General features: G+C 41.0%; 1 protein-coding gene across 1 annotated transcript in view; it reads right to left on the bottom strand.

Annotated features, from left to right (window-relative positions):
* The window catches only part of TMEM132D (transmembrane protein 132D), a 281,138-nt gene that overhangs the window by 201,665 nt on the left and 63,156 nt on the right, over positions 1 to 16,317 (bottom strand). Inside the window, exon 2 of the mRNA XM_068157425.1 lies at positions 12,453 to 13,341. Coding sequence (XP_068013526.1) covers positions 12,453 to 13,341 — 889 coding nt within the window. The remainder of the gene's footprint in view (positions 1 to 12,452; positions 13,342 to 16,317) is intronic.

Here is a 16,317-nt window from a genome sequence, read left to right as displayed (position 1 = left end):
CTCCAGGGATGGGGCCTCAACCACCTCCCTGGACAACCCATTCCAGGGTTTCACCACTCTCATGGTGAAGAACTTCCTCCTCATGTCCAGCCTGAACCTCCCCACCTCCAGCTTCATTCCATTCTCCCTAGTCCTATCACTACCTGATATCCTAAGAAGTCCCTCCCCAGCCTTCTTGTAGGCCCCCTTCGGAGACTGGAAGACCACAATAAGGTCACCTCGGAGCCTTCTCTTCTCCAGACTGAACAGCCCCAACTCTTTCAGTCTGTCCTCATAGGAGAGGTGCTCCAGCCCTCTGATCATCCTTGTGACCCCTGTGTCTGCTGTTCTTGCATTAGTTGAAGGCAAAACACTTAATGCACACTTTAAGTTATTTGGTTTAAACCCCAAATGGAGATGGATACTGGATCCCCCCTTTCCCTGGGTCCAGCCCAATGTGTCACTGGATCAGAGACCAGGGTGCAGGCTTATCTTCCAGAGTCAGAAATACACCAGGACCACAATACCCCTGGGCTTCCTCCTCAGTCAGCTTTATCTTGACTCCCCCAGTCAGAAAGACTCTCCACACATACTCAGTCTCATACTCCCAAAGGAGGCTGCTATATTTCTCTGGTAATTTTGCCAGGTTAATGGGGGGATGTGGTGGGGGGTGGATCTGTTTTCTGCCAATTTTACTCTTTTTCTTGTTTTAATCAAAAATTTAGTTTTCGTTCTGCTGCAGAATCTTTCATCAGGAAAACAATATCTGATTAAGTTTTCCTAGAAGGCCTAGGAACCAATCATATTCTTGGAACAAAAGTAAATAAAACAACTCGATGGACAGGAAAGGCAATTGCCTCAGACACAACATCTGACAACGCACAAAGGAACAATAGAGAGTAGCAACAATAAAACTGTATAAAATAAGCTCAGGGAGAAAATATACAGCTCAATGGTCTGAAAGTAATTAACATCAAGAACAGATGAAGGTAGCATTCCCAGCAGTGGTGGTAGCAGTAGAATGAGACAACATCTTAGTGACACTGCTTGTCTTATGGCTGGCAACACAGGAACAGAAAAAGAGAGAGAACAAAACTGGCTTGAAAAGTGACTGATGCTGTGGGAACAGGAGGAGGGAAAGGAAATGGAAGCAATATACTAGGGAGTAGAGCAGGCAGAATGAAATAAAGCATCTCAACTTGAGGTCTGCGGGCACAGAGATTGTCCCCAGCTTCCCCAGATCCTGTAGAATTTCAAAATCAAATCACCACCACCAGAGGAAACAGTGCTTTTGGACTGCACTGCTCTGACAGGCTGAAAACCCACATCCATCTGATCAAAGAGGTGCTTGCTGGCAGAGGATCTCCAGGTAGCACAGAATCACAGAATATATCTGGTTGGAAGACACCTCAAAGAACATCCAGTCCAACCTTTGACCCAGCACTGAAGGGTCAACACAACCATGTACCTAAGCACCAGGGCCACACACTGCTTGAACACCTCTCCAGGGATGGGCAGCTCTGGGCAGACAATTCCAATGTTTGATAACCCTTCCCAGTGCAGAATTATTTCCTAATATTCAGCCTGAACCTCCTCACACAGCTTGTAACCATTTCCTCTTGTCCTGCCACTTGCCACCAAGGAGAAGAGGGTGCCAGCTCCTTGCTCCAACCTCCCTTCAGGTAGCTGTAAAGAGCAATGAGGTCTCCCCTCAGTCTCCTCTTCTCCAGACTGAACAACCCCAGCACATTTATGACTCCTATTTAGTCAACTATCAACCAAAGCTCCCAGATCCCTCTCCAAGTTGGAAGTAGGATGCCTGTAGAGGTGAGTTCCAACATTCCACCATGGCTAATGGGAAAGAGCTACACAGGATATATGTTAGGACACAATCTTGGGCTTATGCTGTATTTGAATTTGATTTCTGCCTTCCTTGGAGAGTGAAGCTGAGAATTCACTTGTGCACTGCATGCTTACTGAGCAAGAAGAGAGGGGTGGATGTTATGATATTTGCAGACACGAAAGATCTTTTGTTTAGAAAGTTGCTATCTATGAACAAGTGGAATTTGACAAAATAACAAGACAATTTGTTAAAATATAAGATGGTTTTACCTAGGCATTACAAGGATGTGTCAGATCCATTTTGTTAAGAAAAGTAATAGATTTTAAACTCTAAAAGGGTTCAGATTTGCTATTAGAAATGGGAAACTAATGTTACATTTCTTTGTGATCAAAAATGCACTTTGAGATTGCCTGAAGCATTTCATGTGCATGTGCTCATTCTGGATAACTGTAACTCTTAAAAAAAAGGGAATGCAACATTGTGAAAAGTCAAAATATTTCAATTTCAAACCAAAGAAGTTACTTCCCCCTGAATAAATGTCTTTCATTCCTCAATGTACTTCACCTTTATTCTGAAAAGGATTTTAAAAACAGGGAAAAAAAAAAAGTCCTCACCTGGGTGTCATTTCATCTTTTACTAGAACATTGGAAGAACAGAAAGCAAGTTCATCAACTCAATGTTTTACAAGAATTCTATTTGCCATCAAGATAAAAAGAGAGCAATAACCAGATATCACTTTACATAAAAGTGGACGTCATTAAGTATATAGGAAGAGCATACCAAACCCAAACATCCCATTCCTAAACCTGTCAGTATTAACTAGGATAGTGCAACAAACTGGAACAGACATGATCACCACAACAACCAGGCCTAGAAGGCTAATAAAATACTTCTGTTAATTTTTGCCGCTGTGGGACTTTGCATAGAGGCTGGGGCACACCAGAGCTAGAAAGTTTGTTTGGGGTTTTGCAGAAGCCTTGCATTAGATATAGATATCCAAAGTAGACATGAATCTCAGCCTCTGGATTTTCTCAAGGTGCATGTTTCCCTGTCCCACAACAACAGTATGAAACTGCTTTACTCTCAGGGAGATGGGAGACAGATGGGCAGTGACCTGCTCTGAGGTTTGTCCCTGACTCCAGCTCGGAGAGGGTGTCAGTGGGAGATATATAATCCCCTGGTCCTGATTAAACAGTAAGAAATCCTTGCACAGATCCAACAGCATTAGGGAGAGCATGTGCACATCAAAATGCTTTGTATGTTATCTCAAAACACATTGTTTGATGCTTCTTTATCTGTGTTAACACACCTTAAACTCTGTTCCCAGTATGATGCCCTCAGCCAAACTCTTCTTTTTGGCTTCACTTTATCAGTCAGGTGGGGATTTAAGTATATCACAGTGACATCTACCACTATTAGGTGAAAGTGTGATGGATGACAGGAGCAGCACCTGCAAACAAGGTGGCTTACACCTTGTCAGTGCCAATCACACTTACCATCTGTCTTCCATTTATCTAGCACAGACTTGACAGCCTTCTTTCATATTGTTTCATTTCTTACCACAAAGGAGCCTCTAATGTTTTGTCTGTTGAGAACCAAGAAGTCCTCCAGGAAGAAAACAACACTCAAATATTGATTCCAGAAATTTAACTTGTAGCATCCCAAATCTCTCCACTCCTAAAAGACTCCAAGAGACAAAAAAAAACCCAACCAAACCCCAACCAAACCCATCTTTTCCGTTTACAACTGAGTTAATCTGATTCCTGGTAATGTTCTTCTGTAATGTAGCAGAAGCAGTAATTCTGAAGTACCAGATGAGCAATCCAGCGGTGCAACCCCAAACACTGCAGCCATGGAACACAAAATCTACACAATATGCAAGTCAATCTGTCTCCTATCTTTTCTGTTGTGATGGAGGTTTCATAGTTGTATGATGTGGACATTTCTTTCCTTCAGGTGGCTAATGAAAAACAGAGAATGTCTAGAAAACACAAACACCAGATTCACTGTGTCCTTTCCTTAGGGTCACCTATGTGAAGCCAGTTAAAGCTACCCATTCGTAACTGCATGGACAGACCCTGATTCTGGGAAGACATCTGTACACAACAGTACAGAGTATCTAGCACAAGCAGCACAGCTATCCTGGAACTTTCCAGCAGAACACCAACGTCTGGTGTTGGTCCAACCAACTGTGTTTACCCCTTGCAAAGGCTGGGATTCAGTTTTTGTTCTGTGTGAATTGACAGCATTGGAGTATAACTGAACTTCTTTGATACTAGTGCAATGCAATAAACCATAATAGTAAGTCAGCTGTAAAGACCACTCACATGAGTAACACTTTGCCTGATCTATTTCTCAGTTTTTTGACACTTGTTCAGTCAATGTGACTTTGATTCCCAAGCAGAGGATCCTAACTGGAATAATGTCATCAGAAAGAACTATTTTCTTAATGTAATCTGCCAGTGCAACATGAGGTAATAGAGTGCCCTAGAAGTCAGTAGTTCTTAAGTACTTGTCTCCATACTGCTGACAATTTTGGGGCCATTAGCAAGTCACTTCGAAATGCAGGAAAGCTATTTCCTCATCTAGAAGACCAAGAAAGTTATATTTGCTTGACTACCTCATAAACAGGCCATGAAAGTTAATTCATACTTGTACAGTATGCTGAACACAGCAGGAGAAAAAAATTCAGTCTGAAAGTGAAGCCTTTTAGCAGTCAGTAGTATTGGTGCAATTTCACCTTAGCACTACTTTAGAAAGGCCATCACTGTACAAACTTACTATAGGAAATAACATTTATTAAGATGAAGCAATAAAGACCCAAGACTGTCATCTTCTTCAGCACCAGTATGTAACTCCCACTTACTTCAATGTGTCAGTTATCTAGTTTATGCCACTGAATACAATCTGACTGAAGTGTCAGCCCAGAGACCATCAAGAGTGATTCACCTTATTAAAGGCCACCTTTACAAAAAGGGCAAACCAAGCTACAAGGCCTGGAAACCTTAAGGATGCTGTAAGCCTGCTGTTTAAAATCTCAAGGTGCTGTTAAACAGTGTCAGGTATTGTTGCCTTTCCTGCATAGTCCTTTGCCTCTAGCCATGTAAAAAAACAAAGGCTCAGACTGCTGTATTTTGCAGCCTCTTTTCCCTCTGAAGGATTAAACAGCGTCTGAGTGTTAAGGTTTCCTTAGCAGCAGAAGCTCTTTCGGTCATTTCTTACACTTTGCCAGGGACATTTTACTAAACTTTGGCTAGGGGGAGAGGCAAGAAGAGAGAAGAAAGATGAGATCTACTGAAGTTACATTAAATGCACTTCTTTTTTTTAATGCCTTCTAAAAATCAGAGTCATATTCAATTACCACCATAACACACACAAATTCTAGCAGTTGCTATAATTAGATGTGGACTTCCTAATGTCATATTGCCAAAAGAAACTTCCTTTTGCCTACTGTATCATGCCTTGGTGAAGAGATCATGGTTAAGGATTCAAAAAGTGACAAGCAGGGGAAACAACACCTTCTGGGAAGCTAATTCTTGCTAAGGGTCTGTGCATTTCCAGGTCAGTCGCCTTCTACATCACTGCCGGATGAGACAGTGACCTGGTGACCATCAGTCAGGTAATCAGCTCCATGATCTGGGTGTATTAATTTTTTACAACTGAGAAATAATAATCAATGGAAAATGTTATATTCCTTACCCCTGTTCTTTGTAAGGACAAAGAACTCAGGAAAAATATTTAACTCATTTATACATCAAGATTGAGCAGTGGAACAACTGAAATTTAGAGGATGGAATTCAGAAGAATCAAAGGGATTTATTTTCCTTTTGGATTCCTTTTCTCTCTTTAGTCTTAAATTGTCCAAAGAGGGACACAAAACCAGTTAAATTAGAAAGGGGGAAAAAAAAAAGGTCAGTTATGTGGAGGAGAAGGTAAGATTTTCAGAGCTGTTTAAACCAGAATGTGGAAGGCGATGTTTAAGTGACAGAACAAACCAAAACTACAGAAGTGAAAAATGTATGTTAGGATTCTTTTCAATTTAGCAGAAGAGGTACAAATTCAGGGTTGAGATACCATGAAACAGCCACATAATCTAAGGCCTAGAGAAAAACCCATCTTATTACAGAGTTTTATGTGGCTGGTAACCTTCCTGATCACTACTTATTGCCTGATTGTTTCTAGTACTAAAATATGATTTAGTTCAGCACTAAGAATAAAATTTGATTTAGCTGAGCACTGGAAGAGCACACAAAGCAATTTGGTAAAATGTCAGTCTTGGTCAAATTTTCTTTCTGCATAAAGTGAGTGCTAATGATCTTGACTCTGCTAACCTTGTGTATTTATGCAGCCTCTTTCATGTTTGCTGAATTATTATCGACTGCTAGCTAAAATGATAAAGAAAAGAAGTTGTGCGATCTAAACTCTAGCCTTTTAAGGAAGAAAATTTCCTAATTATCAATGAGCACTGCTCTATTCACTACCACAATAGTCATCAGAAAGAAGACATTAACACCAGAGACAGACTACAAGCCCTTTGGGCAGTTTATTAAAGTGGTACCTAAATATCGCTGATCCTCAGATTTGGTTTACAAATGCAGAAATATCATAGCTACGGTTTATGCAAGACTCAGAGGAGACCTTATTGCTCTCTACAGCTACCTGAAGGGAGGTTGTGGCCAGGTGGGGGTTGGTTTCTTCTCCCAGGCAACCACCAACAGAAACAAGAGGACACAGTGTCAAGCTGCGCCAGTGGAGGTTTAAGCTCGAGGTGAGGAGAAAGTTCTTCACAGAAAGAGTAATTTGCCACAGGAATGGGCTGCCCAGGGAGGTGATGGAGTTGTCATCACTGGAAGTGTTTAAGAAGAGAGTGGATGAGGCACTTGGTGCCATGGTTTAGTTGATTAGATAGTGTTGGTTGATAGGTTGGACTTGATGATCTGGGAGGTCTTTTCCAATCTGGTTAATTCTACTCTATTCTATTTAATTCAATGAGGAACAAAGGCAGGATTCTTAACTTCTCAAATACATACATTTCTCTCTCAAATACAAATAAAAATCAAACCAATAAGCTAATCAATCAGCATTGCAGAAGTTAGCTAGCAGATGATGTGTGGGGTTTGATGGATTACAACTGTCCTTTGTATTTATTATCTCCTAAACTAATCTCTTTTATTTACTCATTGACCTCAGAGAAATTGTACGTTTCACCAAGAAAGATACTTCTCATTTCTTCATACCATATAAGGAAAGCAAACACTAGCACTTAATTTTTCAAACCCCCTGGCTGCATATATTTTTATCTCAAATTTCCTTTAGATACAATTGCAATGCCCAGAAGTTTCCTTTCTTTCAATACACCATGCACCAGCAGGCCCACCACTGGCCTTATCACCTAGTAGGTCACAGTTTGGGACTCCTCTGAAAGTTAATTTCAGAGCTCAGCATCTCCATAGAACATCCAGGGAATTCATACTGAATGCAGAGGAAACCAGAATTTGGATTTAATGAATTCCAGTGGAATTCAAACTTTAAAGGCTTTAAGTTTGAAGGCTGTACACACAGATCTACCACAGGTGAAGTCAGTAGGAAATAACAGAGAGCGAACGAGAGTGATGTCTACTTCTCCAAAGCACACATTTTAGTAGCTGCCAGGTGGATTATAGCACTGCCTCGGAAGATACTGGGTCACATTTATATCCTGTGTGACTGGGCAAATGGATATACAGTGCTCACATGAATTCAGAAAATGAAATTCTATTTAAGTGTGATTTTGGAGCATCAAGTTCTTTTTAGATTGGTCTCAGGCTTCCATGCCACAATAGAAAGTCTATGGCAGAGCTAGAAATAGCCAAAGCTCATCTCCCAGCTTCCAATCACTTCTGTCAGTCATCAGATTTTCTTTCTTCTCTAGGAGACTTTTTTCCTACTGCAGTAGCATCTCTTGAATGCATTAGGTCACATATAGAAAGGAAAAAGCAGAGCTAATCATACAGCACAATTAACTAATTTTCTCTGTTTAGATCTTCATACAAAGCCATTCCAATTTCTGCAATAAAACACTGGTGAAATGGTCTACTTCAAAACATAGTTCCCATACCCCTTTGCCCTCCTACACATCCTCTACTTCCCAATACACATTCTTGCTTCTTACCATCATCTCCCGTACTTGTAGTGTCTTGAAACACCATGATACAAACTTAGCTGATCTCAGCAGGGAAGAAAGCACATTCCCAGGAAGGAGAAAAGAGTGAAAGCCCCAGGTAGGTAGGAGAAAACAAAAACAAAACCACACACTTACAAACGGCCTATTTTGCATATAAATCTACTTGCTGTAGGAAAGCAAAAGAGTAAAAAACACTTTTATTCTGCTGGCATTTTCATCAGCCCACTGGAAGCTCACTTCTGGCCTAACACTGGAGCACCTCAGGCTGCAGTAGTGGCAGGTAGACCCTTTCTCCTTAGATGTCACCCAACAGAGCACACATCTGTCAGGAAGCCACATCCTTATGTTAAGCCAATATGTCATCAGCTCTGGAAAGGTCTCCTGAATGTATGGGACTAATGAAGCTTAAAAAGTTTTGCCTTATTACATGGCCATATCCAATCTCCTGATAACAGCAACCAGCTAATACCAACCCTTTCTGGGGACCTCAGCCTTTAAATGCAAGTTTCCACAATAGAATCATTCAGGTTGGAAAAGACCTTTTGAGATCAACAGGTCTGAGCATTAACTCTACTCTGCCAAGTTCACCACTATATCATATTACTAAGCACCACATCTAAATGACCTTCACATGCCTCCAGGGAGTGTGGCTGAAGCACCTCCCTGGGCATCCTGTTCTACTGCTTGACCAATCTTTGGGTGAAAAAGTTTTTCCTGATGTCTAGCCTTAACCTACCCTGGTGCAGCCTGCTCCATCACTAATTACACATAACAGAAAGGTTGCCTGACCTTGTCCATCCCACTATTATCTACTGCTGCTGTTTCATGTGCACAGTGACAACACAGCAGTGAGCAACCTAAAGAGCATCAAGAGGGACTACAAGGCACTGGGAGCTGTAGTGAAGGATTTGGGAGCACAGAGAGTTTTCTCATCAATCCTCCCAGTTAAGGAAAGGGTTTTTAAAAAGCAGACAAAAGAGTGGAAAAGTAATAAATGGTTGAGGGAGTGGTGTCATAGAAAGACAAGTATGAACTGGAGGGGTGGACCACTCACTTGGATAAGGAACTGGCTGCACGACTGCACTCAGATAGCTGTGGTCAATGGCTCAAATGGACACCAGTGACAAGTGGCATCCCCTCAGGGGTGGGTACCAAGACCAGTGCTGTTTAACATCTTTGTCAGTGATATGGGCAGTGGGATTGAGTGGACTCTCAGCAAGTTTGCAGGTGACACCAATCTGTGTGGTCCAGTTGACATGTTGGAGGGAAGGGATCTATTCAGAGGGACTTGGACAAGCCTCAGAGGTGGATCCAAGCCAACCGCACAAAGTCCAACAAGGCCAAGTGCAAGAACCTACACCTGAATCAGGGCAATGCAAATATAGGCTGGGCAAGGAGTGGCTTAAGAGAGTCTTGAGGAGAAGGACATGAAGGGGGCCTACAAGAAAGCTGAGGAGGGACTTTTGTAGTGATACAACAAGAAAGAAATTTGAGCTTGAGGGAGGTAGACTTGGACTAAGTATTGGGAAGAGGTTCTTTGCAGTGTGGATGGTGAGACACTGGAGCAGATTGCCCAGGGAGGTCATGAATGCCCACTCTGTGGAGGTGCTCAAGGCCAGGCTGGATGGTGCCTGGGCAGCAACATTGTCTAGTAGAAGGTGCCCCTGCTCATGGCAGCAGAGTTAGAACTAGATAATGTTTGAGGTTCCTTCCTTCTTAAACCATTATATGAATCTATGAGTTACAATAAAGCAGTGCATGCTGCAGACTATACTGGAGGGAGAGGTGAAGCTATGGGATGCTTGATGAAAAGACTAATTACTCCCATACTTTTCCTGCATATACTTCTGGTAAAGAAGAATCAGATTTGGGAAACCAGAGGATTTAAAATCATCAGCTGCTGTTAAAACTTCATTTACTTTTAAGAGTAATAATTGTATATAATTTATCACACAGTATTCAGCAAGTGTAATTATAAATTGAAGAGCTGTAAGCAAGCAAAAAAACGAACCCTACACTTCTTTCACTCATGAAGATATCCATGCCTGACATGAAGTACCTTAAGGCAACTCCAGCTCTATCATTTCTTTGTTTATTCATCTCCGGAAACAGGAAAACAAATTGAAAAGGTTGCAAGCAGAATGTATCAGTACTGATGACTTCAAAACAAAAAGGAAGGATGTATTTATTAGGCTCAGAAAAACATGCTAATGAAAGGATACCTACACTGTAAATTCAGAAAATTCATGTTCCTAACTCCGGGAAACTGCAGCATCCTTACATATATTAATTGTAATGTATGTAACAGCACAGAGTTAATAACCAGCAGTAATTTGAGCTTGAAGCAAAGAGGAATTGTAATTGCATAACACTAGGAGCTTTGAAGCCTTAATCACTGAAAGCATTTTGAAGGACAGATATATGTTTTTCATTCTCAGCAAAAAACTTCAGATAAATATTTCCTTTCAATTTCACTGACCAGCAGACATATCTTGACATGTGGAGACAGTAAACCAAAACAGACTAGAATATTTTCCACACACTTCAGGGACCATTCAACACCTTTTGGTGGCAAGAATAGAGAGTCTTCAGCCTTTTCAAGTCACCAATATGTGAAAGAGGACATAACAGTATCTGGGACTGCATAGGCTGTATGTCCAGGGCTGGTCAGTGGGCATGGCTGTGGACTCTACAGCAGCTGTCTCTGGGCTAGGTTATATGGCACTGTTTGTGTGCCTCTATACATCTCCCTCCCATGTGGCCAGTTACAAAGAATAATTAATTTGCATTCAAAAGAAAAGATAATAGGATAAATGCACAGGACATTCAATCACTTATTTTATAAAGGCATTTAATTCTGCTTCACTGGGAAGATATAATTGCTTGTTGCTTGTACACAGCATGTCATCTTCAAATAATAGTTAATATTAACAATGATGAAATAGCTTCAGAGAGGTTAAGTGACTTAGCCAAGACAAAAGAGGGAGCAAGTGTGTGAATTAAGCTGAGAAATCAAACAATTTCTTAAAGCTCAGTGCTCCAGTCCAAGCTTGCAACCTGGTGCTTACAGCAGTATTCCATATTTGTCCAGCATTTACATTTTACCTCTCTCCCTTCCTCTAACCCATACAGAGTCAAGACAAATATTTTTAATTTCTCCAGTTCATTAAAACAAACAAACAACCTGGACCTTGGCCCTTATGGTCCAACCCCTTCACCAAATTAAAAACAGTCCATCAGTTTCACATTCCCTGCTCTGTATCTTCCATGGAAAAAGCACCAACGTACCTTTCCCTGGATATTTTAGTAGTTAGCAGTTCCTAGATGATTCTCATTGGGGACCATTTCCTATGACAAAGTGGACAGACTTGACTTTCAACATAATTGTTCTGAAATGAAAACATTCAGTAGTGGTAATTTTTGACTTGTGGTTGTTATGTATGGATGTTTGTTGGGTTTTTTTTTGACCTGCATATCCTATATTTTCCATCTGTTCAAGCCACAGTTTCCAGTCCACTGGAGCAAAAGCAATGGTAAAAGCATTTTGCCAGCAGCCCTTGGCCTCACTTTATGAATACAGTTCCAAGTCTTGCTGCCACTCAAGGCAGAACTTCTAAAAATAAGGGACTAGTTCAAAATAAAAATTAATACTATTTTTTCATAAAGCAGAGTCAGTGCAGGGGGGCTTTCATTTATCAGGGGTGAGATTAGAGAACAGATAGATGCAGCACACAGTGCTTCTATCACTGTTTACAATATAAGAGTTGAAACCATAGATATCAAAAGCCTTATGATATACAACAGCCACCAGCACAACACTTTTTGTCCCAAGGAGCAATACTGCCATGGCAATTAGAGAACACAGCATGGAAGAGTCAATATTCTCAACACTATCAGGTTGGACAAGGAGAAAGAAGGAGGAAGCAGATTAACCAACTCATTTTCAGAAATGGTTTTGGTGTGTCAATAATACTTAGGAGCCTCAAACATCCTATAAGACAGAACCAGGGTTACAACAAGTTGGGGAGAGCTGTTTAAGCATATAAATCCTACTTAGATGCATAATTCTTGCTCACTTCCTATAAATACCTTTGGGGATTTGAGTTTAGCTAATCTTAACATGAGTTCAATGAGAGATTAGGAGCACTGCAAACTCCAGCTCAGGGGACTTTAAATGTTATCTCCTATTAGCACATAGATAGGGCTCAGCTCTATGGTTTAAACTCTTACAAGTGCTCAAAGGGCAACTTCAAGAAAAGTCCTCTCTTGCTGAAAAGATAACCACATCTCAAACAATTCATGCAATTTTAGACTGAAGACTAGGAGAAACACTAAGGGCAACTGCAATACAGTTTCAGAAGATCAGCAATTGTAGGACTGCTGGGCAAACTATGCACAAAGTGACTTTCCATACCAAGAGTAGAGAAACAAATCATAAGGCACCAAAGAAACACAAAGCAGCCTTACCTCAGTGTGAACTGATCTTCTGTCGAATTTTTAGCAACAGATACAAGGAAAGTCAAAATGTCGCCTTGCTTGACAGTCTTTGGTGCATACCGGATGGCAATGTTATTATCCAATCTCATTTCGTATAAAGAAGGGGCAGCATGTGTCTGGTAGAGGAATACACTTCCAATCCTCTGCAAGGGAGGTCCTGACTCATCAATGTCATTGCGCCCTGGCCGGATGCCATTACTTTTCCTTACATCCTCCTTGGTGCATTCCCCTTTCTCATCTCCTGGTTGTACAGCATAGTAAAGCTCCACAGGGCTCCCTTCAGATTGATCCATTTGTTTCTTACGGCCAGCAACGACCGTGGGGGGGTTAAACCAGCTTGGCAGGAGCTCCAGCTCTGCCACACACAGCCCCAGATCCCCTTTCAGCCTGCAGCTGCCTCTGACTTCCCGTGTCTCTCGGAAGGCAAACACCCGCAGGCAGGGTAGCTGTTCCGTGGTGCTGTAGTCATCCCAGTCCCGGCCCACAATGTAGAACAGGACCTGGACTTTGGGCTTGCTTGGGTAAATTTTGTCACTCATTATGAAGGCCTTAAGTTTCCAATTAAAGGAGAACTTGTTAGTAGATCCAAATGGATTTGCAGGCAACATGAGGTCCTGGGGCACTATTTGTTCAACAGAAAAAGGGCCATAGCTGGCATTTAACACAGGTGGCCTCTTAGATTTGTAGATCAGAAAGGATTCCACTCGGGACTGCAAGCTAGAATTCCTCATAATATCCTGGTTGGCTTCCTTAAGAAAGAAGGAAACATCCGCGTTGTGGATACGATAGGTCACAGGCAAGTAAGTTGGCAGTAAGGAAAACCTCTGTATACTCTCCAGGATCCCTCGACTCTCAGTCACTGTTGAAAGGAAAGGAGAGTTGAAAAGATCAGATCTTCAATTCATACTGTGATATAACCTTGCTGACTTTACTGAGGGGATTGACAGTGCTGCAGCTGGCATCAGTGGCAATAGCAAGCATCATCAATCCATGCAGAAGATGGTAGATGATGGTTTATCTAGTTAGCTTGGAAAACAATAGGTTATCATATGTTCTACATGGCAGCTACATTAGAAGTAGCAGCTTGCGTAGGTTTCCCCATGCCAAAGGTCACATCTTCAATTGTGGTATACAGCTATTATTGGAGAGCAAAATGACCCAGTCAGCATCTGCAATATAAGATCACTGCAGAGGCACATTTAAAAAAGGAGTTTGATCTCTACAGCAAGCTGCACCTGCACAGGGAGCCAATGGAATGATTTTGCATCAAATGCTGCACATGTATCACTTAGGAGTTCAACTTTCTTTTCAGCACTCTCAAGCAATACACAGACTTTAAGTGGTTTCCTGCATGAGGCTGAATTTCACTTTAAGAATAGTTAGCACAATAACCAAGACTCTGGCACTAAATGATTTCAAAGAGAGCTTTATTTGCATCCAATTTATAGTCCCTTCCATTTCACTTCATCTAGGAAAAGAGAGGTTTTCTGTAAATAACCATCAGGATTTATCCACTCTGTTGCCTTATCCTACATTGTTCCTTAGTACAACTGCATTATCTGTAGGCTGTACATCACTGCACACTGAAAGAACATTTTCAATGACACTGAGCCTCTCTTACTGCAAGATATCTATTTTAACTGTGCCATCGAGCAATTACCTGAGGCAGGCTATCGTATTAAAGAACAAGCCCTCCATCCTTTCTAGGAACTGTCAGTCCTAAAGAGAAAAGACATACTAACATATTAAAAAAATGCAGATGCAAATAAAATATGACCACCTTCTGTTTGAACACTGCACCTTTGCGCTCATGTCTTTACACCCAAAGTGTGAAATAAACTGTGGTTTGTTCCATAGCAAATTCAAGTATTTACCCTAATTCACAGAGGAGTCAAAGGGTCATCACAGATGCCATTCAAAGGCAACCCAGTGTTCCAGGATTCAGTTCACAAATGATTAATTAATAATTGTTGTTGGGTTTTGGTGTTTTGAGTTGCATTTGGTTTGGTTGCTTGGATTTTTTTTGGGGGGGTGAATGGTGGCATTTGACATAAATACGTATTTGTTCATCAAGCACTATGGTAGCCTAAACTGATGGCCATTACTCTTAACCATCAATCTGCTATTTAAACACTGCAAGGCATTGCAAATCCTAGCACAGAAGAGGCTTATCTTCAAATCCTATGGAAAAGTATTGGTATTTCCTAAAAACCTCTAATTTCAAACTGCAAGCATGGACCAACTTGCAAAATGACTTACAGCAACAATCTATCTACCTATGGGCTGTAAAACCCGAGAGGGGAAACCACCTTTGCAGAAAGGGAAGCCACATTGATGCTACCCATAATCAGCATGTTAATCATGGCAGCTCCACAACGAACTCGCTAATGTAGATCTCACTCTGCTTTAGATTTGTCCAGTCTCAGATAAGTTGCTTCTCCTGTGCTGCTGTTCTACCTTCAGCATATGAGTATTACGATATTTCCCCCCATCCTTTGTCTGTATAGAATGCAAATGCAACAGACTTATCTTACTATGTATATCACCTACAATAAGAAGGCTGTGATCTCAGCTAAGGTCACCAGGCACTAACATAACGCAAAACAGTAACCTGGAGAACTGGCACAAAGAACTCTCTGTATGGAAAAACAAACCTAGTTGGCTATTGAAACAAAACAAACAAAAGCACCACAAAATAAAACCAAAATCCCCAGACAATAAAAAAACCCAGCCCCCCCAAAAACCTAAACAAACGAAACCACAACCAAACCCTAGATAATGGTGGCCATCACTCAGCTGTTAGAAGGAACAAATCTCAGAACAGAAGAGGTCAAGAAGAAAAGATTGCAGGGAAGAGTTTGAGTTTTGGAAATCTCTTCTCCATCCTAAAAAACGGAAACTCCTCTCCCAATAAACAACTATAATAAAACCTTACTTTAAAAATTTTAATTGATGTCAACTCTTAAACCTTATAAAGAATCAGAAATCAATTCTGAACAATTAGGAAAATTACCCTGACACATCATCATATGAGAGTGTAAACTGCAACAGCAATAGAAGCGTTAGTCCAGTGATCACTAGAGGTGGGAAATTTAGCTTAGATTGAACTTGGGGGATGTCACAACCATCTCTTTTCTGCTTGTTTCCAATGCAGAGTAAACTGTAGAACTTCTTTAAATGCAAAAACACCCTTTATTTTAGCCTTGGTCTTTTCAGCATTCAGTTCCCATTCTCTCTCCAGATACTCAGAGACAGCAGATAAACTTTAAGACTCTTTTTCTAGATAATCCCCCAACAAAGATTTCTAACAACTTTAAACGGCTTTGCTAGTACTTAGAGTTGCAGGGATACATCTCTCCTCTCCGGCCCTAAGGCAAAGTCTGTTCTGCTGTTGTACTCCTCAGATCGCCCAGCCCATGACATTGTTCCTCCATCTAATGTCCCATTTATAAATTCTACACTCATTTTGTACTCCTCCCAACAGCTTGGCAAAGCACCATTAAACACAGTCAAGCATCAAGGAGGCAACTCAGAGAGAGGCAAAAAGCTCAGGCTATTCAATTTTTTATTTGCCTTATTTTGATTGCAGCTCCCTCCTTTGCATTCTGCGGGGAGAAGTGCATTATTTTTATATTAAAACTAACAGAGTGTTTCACCTCATAATTTTTTCATCATTTATTTTAGTGCTTAATTATCTAAGGGATTTAAAATGTTGCCTCTGTATTTCCCATCTCCACAGGACAATATTCCTCAGAGTCTGTAAATCTTTGGAACAGGATTAAAAAACAAACAAACAATAAACAACAAACCCAAAAGAAAACAAAACCACCACCAC

This window comes from Melanerpes formicivorus, unplaced genomic scaffold (genome assembly GCF_026170545.1).
Source record: "Melanerpes formicivorus ecotype bairdi unplaced genomic scaffold, bMelFor1.0.p_v2 SCAF_36, whole genome shotgun sequence".
NCBI lineage: Eukaryota > Metazoa > Chordata > Aves > Piciformes > Picidae > Melanerpes > Melanerpes formicivorus.
Note: the sequence above shows the minus strand (reverse complement) of the source record. Positions and strands in the feature narration are given on the sequence as shown.